Below are 10,843 nucleotides of genomic sequence, written 5' to 3'. Positions count from 1 at the left end.
GCTGAGACAGAAGGACTTCAAGTTTATGACCAACCCTGGGCTGCATGACCAGACCTTATCTCATATGGAAAAAAACCAAAACAAAACCAATAACAAAAACCACTCAAATAGACAAAGCTGGCTTAGGGGAAGATTTATTTGCTCTGAGTATCTGCAGAATGGAGGTGGAGGAATACAGAAATATGAACACAGAGAGTTCTTTCCGCAGCCTACACCTGCCCAGGGAACAGGGCAGCTGGACGCCAGGCTGGGTAAAGCGGAGAAGGCAATGGCAGGCAATGGTGCCAGCCTCTGAGATGTTGAGCTGGTGCCTCTTCTCGCCCACCTCTCACACGATGCCGTCAAAGCCCTGCAGGCCACACTTCCTGCCAGCCACCTGGCAGCCGAATCTCAGTGCCTCCTGCATGCTGTTTCCTGGAGGAGGACAAGGAGCAGCAGGGTCAGCCTGGGGTCTGGGACAGTGACAGGCCCAGCCCTGCCCTGATCCCACGCTGAGGGACTCACCCTTCGACAGGCTGAAGATGACAGAGGCGTTGAAGGTGTCTCCAGCCCCCAGAGTGTCGACGACTCGGGGTGGCGGGAAGGCATCTGAGTGTAGCAGCTGGCCATCGGGGCCCAGAGCGTCGGCGCCCTCCTCAGCCCAGGCACAGACCAGTGTAGCCCTGGAAGACCCACTCAGATGGGTGCCAGTCCACCTCATCCCCCCCCCCCAGGCCCCTCAGGCCTCTTCCTGGCTTCCCCACTCACCCTTTCTTCACACGACCATACAAGCCTCTCAGGGCCTCCGCCGCTGACTGGAACCCCAGGTGCTTGGCCACGTCTTTGCTCACAAACACCTGTGGGCAGGGAAAGAGAGGCTGGCAGCCACCTCTGCTGAGTCCCTCACTACTAACGGCCAGTGTTGCCGACAGGTTATAGCACAAACCTTCTAAGTTAGTCACGTAAATCCCTAGCATGGCATCTCGCTGTCCCACAGGAACGCATTTTATGCCTGCCTTAAGCTGTGCCAAAATACAGCCTTGTGAATTGTGACACGGTGGGGGAGGGGCCGATATTTTTATTACGAGTTGAGGGGATTCAAAACCCAGAAGGAGCCTGGAGCACCATCTTGGGGTGAAGTCAAACCAGGCTGGCTCTCAAGAGTGAGGTCTGTTTTGTCTGCCTGCTCCCCACAGAGCCCAGCCCTTCAGAGTGAGTTTCTTCATCTGCAAAATAAGGCAGCCTTAGGGCTCCCTTCACAGTGGCTTCATATTAGAGTCCCTAGGGAGAGTTTGGGGGGAGGGGGATCAGCCTGTTCCCCCCCCCCCCAGCTGAGGACCGAACCCAGGGCCTTGCGCTTGCTAGGTAAGCGCTCTACCACTGAGCTAAATCCCCAACCCCAGACGGTCATTTTTTTAACTGTGCACCAAGGCCAGCCAACAGTGTCTAGACAATGTCCAACTAGCTTTAGCTACGACGCCGGCGTTATCGCCTAAGTTCCCTTTACACACAGCCCTGTCTAAATCTTCCTTGAACCAGTCTCCTTCCGAGCCTCTTCTCTCGCCGCCTGCCACCTACGTGAGAAAAAACTCAGAGAACAGACTCATTCCCGTCTTCATTTTGCAGAGGGAAAGGCTGAGGGGGACGAGCAAGGAGATGCCCATGGCTATCTGGGTCCCGTCCATCCTGATTCCCATGCATTTACCTGAGCAGGAAAATTCTACTTCTGGGCTACCTCCACCTACCGTACCCCAGGAGCTGTGACCTACTAGGAGCTGCCAAGTTATCACTCAGAGCCTGGCAGGTAGGACTCGGGTCCTCTCTCGTTCTCCTAAGAACCCCGTCAGCTAGAGATGGCCAAGAGAAGCTGCAGGGCACTTACCACCTCACCATAGCCGAACAGCTGGAAGAGCTCTTCCCGGGGCTTCTCTATCTCCACCGACACCCGGACTCTCTGGGGCAGGGGCTGCTTGGCGTTGTACTGTTCTATCCGCTGCAACATCTTCACCTGCTCCGAAGCATTCCGGCCCTGGGGCAGGACAGGGTAGCTCAGAGCCCAGCTGCTAAGGGCTCATTCTTCCCTCCCTGATGGAATTCTGGGTGCAGAGGGAGAGGGCTTGGAGGAAGCTGGGCTGGAACCCCCTTGGAGCTGCGTGATTCTAGGACTGTCTTTGGGCCTTGGAGGCCCGATCAGCCAAATTTTTCATTTCGAAAATGAGACTAAAGAATGAAAGATGCTGGACATTGCATGCCTGTGACCACAGCACCTGGGAGACTGAAGTAGGAAAATTGTGAATTCCGGGCCAACCTGACCTACATAGGTAAGACCCTAGAAAGAAGCAAGAAAGCAAAGAGAAGCTGGGTGTGGTGGCACACGCCTCTAATCCCAGCACTCGGAGACTAAGTCGGTCCAATCTCTGGGGGTTCAAGGCCAGCCTGGTCTACATAGTCAGACCCTGTCTCAAAAAACAAACAAAAGAAAACAAAACAAGAACCCCAAAGAGACAGACAGAAGGGGAGCGAGAGGAGAGGGAGAGAGAGAGAGAGAGAGAGAGAGAGAGAGAGAGAGAGAGAGAGAACAAAGAGAAAAGAGAGGGAAGAGGAGAGGGAAAGTGAGAGGAGAGGGAGACAGGAGGTAGAGACACACTGGAAGAATCTACGTTAAGTCAAAGGGACAACCCTGGACTTCTCAAGGTTTCCTCTTATCTGGATCCCCAGATTTCTCCCCTGGAAAGAAAGCTGTAATTCCCTTCGGGCCCTCTCCTTCCTGTTTCCTCAGAAGTAAAAGAAGTCAACTCCTCCTAAGCAGCTGGCAGAAACAGATACCAGGAGGGAGGCGGCCCTAACCCAAAAAGGGGGGCCTGGAGCCGTCTGTGCCTGTATGCAGCTGTATCTCCGGATCTTTCTGCACCTCGCTTTCCTCATCGGAAAACATAAGAAAGGGTGGAGAGGAATGGCAGAGGGCTATTCATGATCCCTGTCGTACTTGATGGTTCCAAGAAATCACGGAAGAGGCTGACCATGCGCAAGGGCCTGGCAGGCTAAGCCCCTAGAAAACAGGTAGGGCAGGGCTTGCCTCAATGTGGATCCACTTGAACCGGGTCAGATCAACCTTCTCAAAGTCCTTAGCTGACACATCTGGCAGGTTCCTACATCACAAAACAGGAAGGAAAGAGAAGGAGCGTGGTGGGGGCAGCCAGGCCCCGGTTCTCCGATGGCTAGGGACCCTGTGCCTAGCAGCGATGCCAGCAGCATGGCAGGAAGCTGGGAAGCTCAGGGCTCTGAGGCCTCGGCTGCGCCCTGTCCCACTTTGCTAAGGTGCCCTTTTTGAGTTGAGGTTATCTAAGGATAAGCACCACGGCAGCCTGTGACCAGTCTCCCCCCTACCCCCCGCCCCTCCGTGTTCCTCGGAAACCATCGCCTCTAGAGTGCAGGAGACTACATTTCCCAGAAGGCCCCTCGCGGGAGCACACAGCTCCCAGCAGGCAATGGCCCCGCGAATTACAAAGCCCAAGGCCGCCCTGCCAGGAGCCTTCTTTAATAACATTCTCTAGCTGGGAGTTTGCCAGTGACAGGACACCTTGTCCTGAGTTGGGCTCCTCACTTCATCCCTAAGGTCAAAGTTGACATTCCGAGGAAGAGTTCAGGTGTGGCTGATCTAGATGTGGAGGCTCAGGAGAGTGGTTGGCCTCAATGCTGCTTGGCCACACAGCCTATTCCCTCTCTGTCGTGGAACCTTCCATCCACTTCGCTAGTGGCGGGGGAGGCGGGGACCTTTCGGGGGCTGCTTTCCCATCGGTACACAGGACTGAAAGTCCTTAGCCTCCTGGGCCTGCTGCGGTCGGAGCTATGCATGTGAATATGCCTGGACCCAGGCCAGAAGGCAATAAACATTTCTCTTCGGCTCCTCCTCGGCCTGCTTGACAGTACCCATGTGCGTGTCCTTGATCAGAGTTGCTGCGGATCATCGCTTGCTTAACAGGTCGATGACAGCGATTGCCTAATCTGAAAGTCACCTTTAATAGGTGAATGCCCACTCCACTCTTGAGATCTCCATAGCCTACCCAGGTCCGGTGGTCATGCTAGGTAGTAAGGACAGCGTGAACCCTGAGGCCCCCAGCCTCGTCCCCTCTACCAGCCCTTACCCAGTACCTGCCACCTACTGTACTGGGTTCTCAGTAAACTGAATCTCTGAATCTGTTCAGGAGGTGCCTGGGAGAGATAAGGGTGGAGGTCCACCTTTGGGACTCGGAAGGGATGCTCCTCTGTGTAGGTTAACGTCACATCAGACAGCCCTGACCCGCTGATCTGATGTCCCCTTCCTTCCGTAGTGGCTGCCAATGGTGTGTGGTGTTTGGTTTCATCACACCAGGACCTTTGGAGGGGCCCAAACCTCAGCTCCCTGATGCCATGCTGCAGGCTCAAAGCTCTGGGACTGACCCCAGACATCCCAGTGGGTCCCTTAGCCCTTCAAGGCTTTATATGGGTTGTCTCCCATCTCTGTACACCCCGCCCTAAGCTGCTGATTGACTAATTATGAAGCAATCATATCATCAATTACATGTTTTACAGGTCTGCCTGCCCGGCCACCCTTGTGCTGGTCAAGGGCAAATTACCAAGCAGGGCAGAGCCGACCCACTTCCCACCTCTCTTCTCCCCTAATTGAAAACAATTCAAAAATTACCAAACAGTTTTGGCGTGGGGGCAATTTCTGGTATAGAGAAGCCATGGATGGAATTTTGCCCAGCAGTGAAAGAGGGCACTGATTGGTGGGTTGTGGGAGGGCAAGGCCAAGGGGCCCTTACGTGTCGTAGAGTATAATGGTACGGGAACCATTGGAGTTGTTGATGATGCAGGATGAGCAAGGGCTATCTCCCTGGCTCTGCCAGGCCACTTGAGACACATCCACGCCCCTCCGCCTGAAGTCAGCCACCAGGAAGCTTTGCGGGGAGGGACCCAAGCCAGGGAGAGGGCAAGGAAACACAGGTTAGACCTCCACATAGCCTAGACCTCCCCCAGGGGTGGGAAGGGTGCGCTGGAGCACACGGGGCCTCTGAAAAAAGAAGGGTCCTGTCCTGAGAGTGTAGTGATGGCAGCGGCGGCGGCGGCGGCAGCAGCAGCGGCTGGCAAAGTGCAGACAGGTGTACAAACAAACCTGTAGGCGTGCAGGATGGTGCGGCTACCGCTGGCCTGGTTGATGATAACTGTAGAGGTGGGGATGGAGCCCTCGGTCTGAAGGACCGCGTAGCGTAGGTCCACAGAATGTCGGCGGAGGTCATCCAGAACAAAACTGCCGGGGTGGAGTAACCCGGAAGGGCAGTTTGGCGAGAGTTTAGGGGACTAGAAGGGAGGGCCGCCAGGGACCCTGAAAGGCAAGGGAATGAGCAGAGGAAGTAGGAGGGAACCGGCAATTTCAGTCTTGCCAGAGGTGATGGTGGAGGGGGGGTGGCAGGAGAGGCAGGGTGCAGAGCCTGGACATTAGAGAGATAGGAACGAACATTTTAGGTCGGTCTCAGTCAGTTCACACTGGAAAGCTTTGCCCTCACCCTTAAAGCTAGACGGAGGTAGATTTGGAGCCTGGAGCCTGGAGCCTGTTTGAACTAACTGGGTGTGAGTCCTGTGGCCTGGTTTGATCGTGCAAGACCTAGGCAGAATTAATAATTAATCGCCAAGGTGATACTTTGCAACCCTCCCAGTTGCCCTCTGCATGTTCATCCTCATGGTGTGATGCTTTCTGGGGTCCCTTGCTATGGTACCTCCTCTTACATTTCTTGCAGGCTGATCATCCAGGAAGCGGTGCTGCCTTAGGGGACCTGGTCACTACTGTCTTCTCAAAGCTGGACTGACCCTTATGGGCAATGGGTTGGTGCACGTGGGAGGTCTGTAAATCAGCACCTGACCCAGGATGATTTCACATAATGCCCCTTAGTTAGAATGAGCTTAGGGACATCACTTCAAGATTAGCCTAGAGGGACAGCAAGGAGACTGGTCCCACTCCTTCCAGGAAACCCCAGAGCAAGCAACTGTGCCCAGCGGCCCAGCCATCCTGTGTCTTCTCACTATGAGCCGACCTCCCTTTCAGTAGCACCTAAGCCGGACAGAGTTGTAGGACCCACACAGTGCATCATCCCTTGACCTGACCACACAAGGGTCCCTTAGTAGTTCCCCCAACGCATTAGAAATATGGTTTGGTTTGCTAACCAATGCTTTGCACCCACAGTGCCTGGCATATAGTAGGTGCTCATTAAATGTTTGCTGAATGCAGAGAGAGAATTCTGAAGGGCTCACCCCCCAAATATGATTGCTCACTATAGGAGAGCCCACCATCCTAAGCAAGAACCGGGGTCCTGCTTCCACCTAGGAAGGAACTCCTGGCCCATCTCCAGGAGAGAGTCTCTCACTCTATTAGTTTTGTTCCAGTTCACCAAGACTGGGAATTTGGCTGTCAACATCCCCCTCAAACTAGGGGTCAAAGGGCTGTGCTTTACAGGCCAGAAACCTGGCAGTCTGCCTCTGTGCCCGCAGCGGGCAAAGTATGGGCCACACCTCCCGATAAGTGTGTGCTGAGTTGACGACTGTCAGGAGTCAAAGGGCTCTTGGGTCCTTGCAGCAGTTGACATGGAGAAGGCGCGTGGGTCACTTGTGGACCGCAGCCTCCACAGCAAATGGGTTTGGGCCTCAGTGTTAACATGTGACCTCAGGATGTCCTGAGCCGTGGACTCTTGGTATTGACTTACAACGAGGACAGGAGCGGTGGCCCTCATCCTCAACTGTGGGCCTTCATCCTGTGGCCATGGATGCTCAGGGCGCCCCTGAGGCAGGGAAGGGTATACAGCCTGTCCCTAACTGCCTTTTACATCAAACACAGCAAGGATAAGGGCCATGAGAAGGGCAAAGGCAGATGCTGCAGGAAGCAAGGAAGGAGGTGGTGGGCAGCCTAAGCAGGCTCTGCGGCAAGCTGTGGGAACGGAACCCTTACAGGAGTGGGGGGGTTAGCACCCAAACAGCAGACAGACCACCCCAGAAGGACCAGGGAATCTGGGACTCTCCCGTGGGTCACCCCACCCTCCCACCCACCATTCTTCTATGCTGCCCACCCCACGGTTCAGACAACTCTCCTCTCCCTGTGCCCTGCAGGCAAGCATCCCCTCCAACAGGTACGCCCTCCCAAACTTACTCGGCGACATGGCCAGGGGCCAACGAGCCCATGAAGGCGCAGCGGGCTCCGAGCAAGGCAAGGACCGTGCAGGAGTTGGACGCGTTGCCTCCACGTTGCCATCTCTGGGACAGGCACCTGTAAGGCACAAGGTGCATCCCTGCAGCCTCAGCGGACTGGTCCCCGGGGGAAGCAGGCCCGACCTCAGTCCCCTGTGTCGGCGTCCACAGAATGCAGGAGCCAGGATGAATCTGTTTCAGCTCACTTGCTATAAATGGAGCTGCTGAGACTCAGTAGTGGGATGGGGCTGGGCTGCGGGCCCATCCCCATATGTCGGGCTACATTCAAGCGTGTAGCTGCATCCGCCTGTTTCTAGCAAACCAGGAAACCTGCGGGGGCCCTCTCACTCGGAGGGCTCCCTTAGCTTTGGGTCATCTCTACCTTAGTCACAGTGAGATGTCACAGTGAAACCCTTCAAAGTCACACTGAAGCTTCAGGCTATGCAGAAGTGCTCAGCATGAGGATTTTTTTTTCTCTCTGTTTTCTGGAAGACTCTCCTCAGTATGCACTCTGGGAAACAGGAGACATATCTCAGGTCATCTCTGACCGTGAACCCCAAGTTCTGAGAGTCCCTGGGTCAGGTGGGGTGGGGATATCAGGAAGGATTGCTCTTCTGGGAGACTGGAGTCCAGAAGCAGGGATGCTATGCAGCACCACAGGTCTGCAGAGGAGGGTACACCCCGAGGGCAAGGGCCTGACAAACAGGGGCGGGGGCTCTTCCAGTAGCATCCACCTTCCAAATGGAGCCTGTGCCATCAGCAGGGGAGAAAGGGTCCCCCTTCTCTTAGCCTTCAGGTAAAGAAGTTCAAGGGAATGCGGTGTTCAGTTCTAGCAGAATGTGGTACTGCATGTATTCTGGTTCAAATACAATCTCTGGAGAACTGGGAGCCTGAAATACGCACGTTCTCCTGGAATAAGAAAAAGCCGCGGGCTGGAGAGATGGCTCAGTGGTTAAGAGCACGTGTTCTTGCAGAGGACCAGGGTTCAGGTCCCAGCACCCACACAGTGGCTCACAACCATCCGGAACTCCAGTTCAGGGCACCCAAAATCCTCTTCTCATCTCTCTAGGTGCCGGGTACGCAAGTGGTGCAAATACATCCATGCACACACAATACTCATACACATAAAGTAAATAAATCTGAAATGCGGGGCCAGAGAGATGGCTCAGTGGTTAGAGGGCTAGAGGACAGATTCAATTCCCAGCACCCACTTGTCAGCTCACAGCTGTCTGTAACTCCAGTCCAGGGGATCTGATACCCTCACACAGACATATGTGCGGGCCAAACGCCAATGCACATAAAATAAAAACAAATAAGTCATTTAATAAAAGAGAGAGAGGAGGGCTGGAGAGCTGGCTCAGCAGTTAGGAGCACTTGCTCTTGCAGAGGGTCCAGGTTCAACTCCCAGCACCCACACTGTGGCTCACAACCGTCTGTAACTCTAGTTCCAGGGTATTCAGTGCCCTCTTCTGACCTTTTCAGGCACCAAGATTGCATGTGGTGCACACACACGTGGGCAGAACACTCACATACATACACATAATAAAATAAGTCTTTTTTAAAAAGAGAGAGAGAGAAAGCCCGATTTCCCCCACTGAGCGCCAAATTGTACAGGTGGCTCTACCTTGGTAAGTAGGTTGGGTCTACACAACTAAATACCCTGAACTCTTCGCCACTGTCCCTGTACCCCTGGCAAGGGCTCTAACTTCTGGCAAACAAAGCAACTCAAAGCAAAGGCTAAACTCCACGAGCTGAGCAGCAACAGAGACAGCACACTGCCTCGTGTTACGTATGTGGCCCGATGAACAACACAGCTGGGCTCCTCCAAATCTTCAGCTTCCTCACCTAAGGAAAGGATCTGCACGGTGCTTTCACAGTTCCCAGGGGGCCTGAGACAGCACAGGGGACAGTACTCTGGGGACCCCCAAACCCAAAGAGCACCCAGCCCCCCCCCACACCTCTGCAAGTTCATCGCTGTCAGAGCTCTAGTTCTTGCCAGAGGTCAGCCTAGAACTTCCTTTCGTCCAGTTCTTTGCTGAGACAACACATAGCTGAGAGGCCATCGGCGTTGCTCAGAGCACCAGACCTCTCACCAGGAGAAAGCCGATGTTCCACTCCACACGCATGCCTTCACGGCATGGCAGCACAATGGGGTGGCCCTTATCAAGAGTAAAGATAAAAACTGTCAAAGGACACTTCAGCTTCCACCAGAGAACTGGTGGATGTTCTCAGAACGTCCACTAAGATGTTCACTCATCTTTGTAAAAAAGACTTCTGGTGGTAGACTCCTTCGGGCACTTAGCACCAGGAAAAAACTGAGCCAACTTTCTCCCTAGGTAACCCAGAGAGGCTCCAGGTTTGCTTACACTGCCAGCCAGCCCTGAGCTAGGCAAGGCTCAAACGCCAGGTTTTTAAACGTTTGTGAGTGATTGAATGGCACGTATCACTCACTCTTAGCTACCTCGTGTTTTATTTCAGCAGTAGGCGGCAAGTTAGAAGTGCATATACATAGGCTTGGGGTTGTGGGGAGGGGAGCTGAAGAACGTTTGTCTGGCACCTCATCAGCTGTTTGCCCTTGGGAGGGAAGAATCATTTCAGCCCTGTCTCTAAACCCAGGATTCTGACGATCCGCACAATCCTAGGACTGAGACGGGAACCAGCTAACAACAGCCATGATTCAAGCGCAGTGTTGCACTCCAGTTAATTCCTGAAGCTGACAGGAGGACTTTAGGACAGCTTGGGCTACCTAGCAAGACCCCGTCAAAACAAAACGACAAACCCCCTGAGTCTTATTTTTAATGGCCTCCAGTCTCCTGTCTTCACTCCCGCTGAGAGCCCCCAGGCTTCCCTGGCAAAGAACATCCGCACGCCAGGCTGGAATCTGTGCCTCACTGCATGGGGAAGGGGGATATCCCCGGCTTAGCAGCCAATTAGCAGTGACAGGCACAAAGACTGGGCTATTGTGGCTCTGGGATTTCCGAGGGGCCTGGGCGCCCCTACCTGCGATCCGTGTCCTCCTCTGGGTACTTGTCCACCACATTGATGATGTCCAGCACCACCAGCCCCACGCAAAGGATCTGCTTCTCTTCCATGAGGCTGCTCCCCAAGCTTCCTACCCGCAAGCGGAGGGAATTCCTACTGGGGCTCTGCCTCTTATCTGCTGAAGGAAGGTGTCCCAGCTTCTCAGGGGCTGCCCTGGCTCCTCCTCCGCGTGCGGAGCTCCACGGGCCAATGGCAGAACCTCTCTGAGCCCGGCCAGACCGTCCCACGAATGCAAAGCGAAAACGCACTAATATTGCACCACCTTTTCGGTCCCTCTGCACCTGCTGCAGACTGCAGACCCTGGACCACCGGGACGAGCGGGTCGGGCCACCGAAACCCCTCCTTCGCAGGAGGAGCGCCGAAGCACACGGCTCCACCCCGCCGCTGTGGCCCACCCGTCCCAGTCGAAGCCCCGCCCCGGCCAGGCCAGCGGGCGTCACGTGACGGGGAACCGGGGAAGGCTGCCAGCCCGAGAGGCGGCTCTGGCCCTGCGCCCCCTGGCGGCCGCTGGGGGAACCGCGGTCGTGACCCTGAGGCTGCCACCGCGGGCGCCCTTAGCGGGGCGCGCACCCCGAGACCACCGGCCAGGAGGCGATCACCGCCGTAG

The 10,843-nt window shown here is 55.1% G+C and overlaps 1 protein-coding gene across 3 annotated transcripts; it reads right to left on the bottom strand.

The window, feature by feature from the left end:
• Positions 1–118: 118 nt before the first annotated feature.
• On the bottom strand, positions 119–10,648 carry Khk (ketohexokinase). Of its 3 annotated transcripts, XM_052746100.1 has the most exons (9): positions 10,195–10,648; positions 7,157–7,273; positions 5,135–5,269; positions 4,785–4,919; positions 3,056–3,128; positions 1,862–2,008; positions 748–836; positions 505–662; positions 119–414 (listed from the first exon to the last, which is right to left on the bottom strand). In XM_052746100.1, the coding sequence occupies exons 1-9, from the start codon at positions 10,284–10,286 to the stop codon at positions 329–331; spliced, it is 1,032 nt and encodes a 343-aa protein (XP_052602060.1). In that variant the 5' UTR covers positions 10,287–10,648; the 3' UTR covers positions 119–328. The 3 variants fall into 3 exon arrangements, with proteins under 3 accessions (XP_052602060.1, XP_052602058.1, XP_052602059.1); XM_052746098.1 differs by lacking the exon at positions 4,785–4,919 and having other exon boundaries at positions 10,195–10,647; XM_052746099.1 differs by lacking the exons at positions 4,785–4,919; positions 5,135–5,269 and having other exon boundaries at positions 10,195–10,644.
• Between the last annotated feature and the right edge of the window lie 195 nt (positions 10,649–10,843).

Source organism: Peromyscus californicus, unplaced genomic scaffold (genome assembly GCF_007827085.1).
Source record: "Peromyscus californicus insignis strain IS unplaced genomic scaffold, ASM782708v3 Scaffold_1__1_contigs__length_55948999, whole genome shotgun sequence".
In the NCBI taxonomy this organism is placed as follows: Eukaryota; Metazoa; Chordata; class Mammalia; order Rodentia; family Cricetidae; genus Peromyscus; species Peromyscus californicus.
This window is presented reverse-complemented; position numbering and strand designations above follow the sequence as displayed.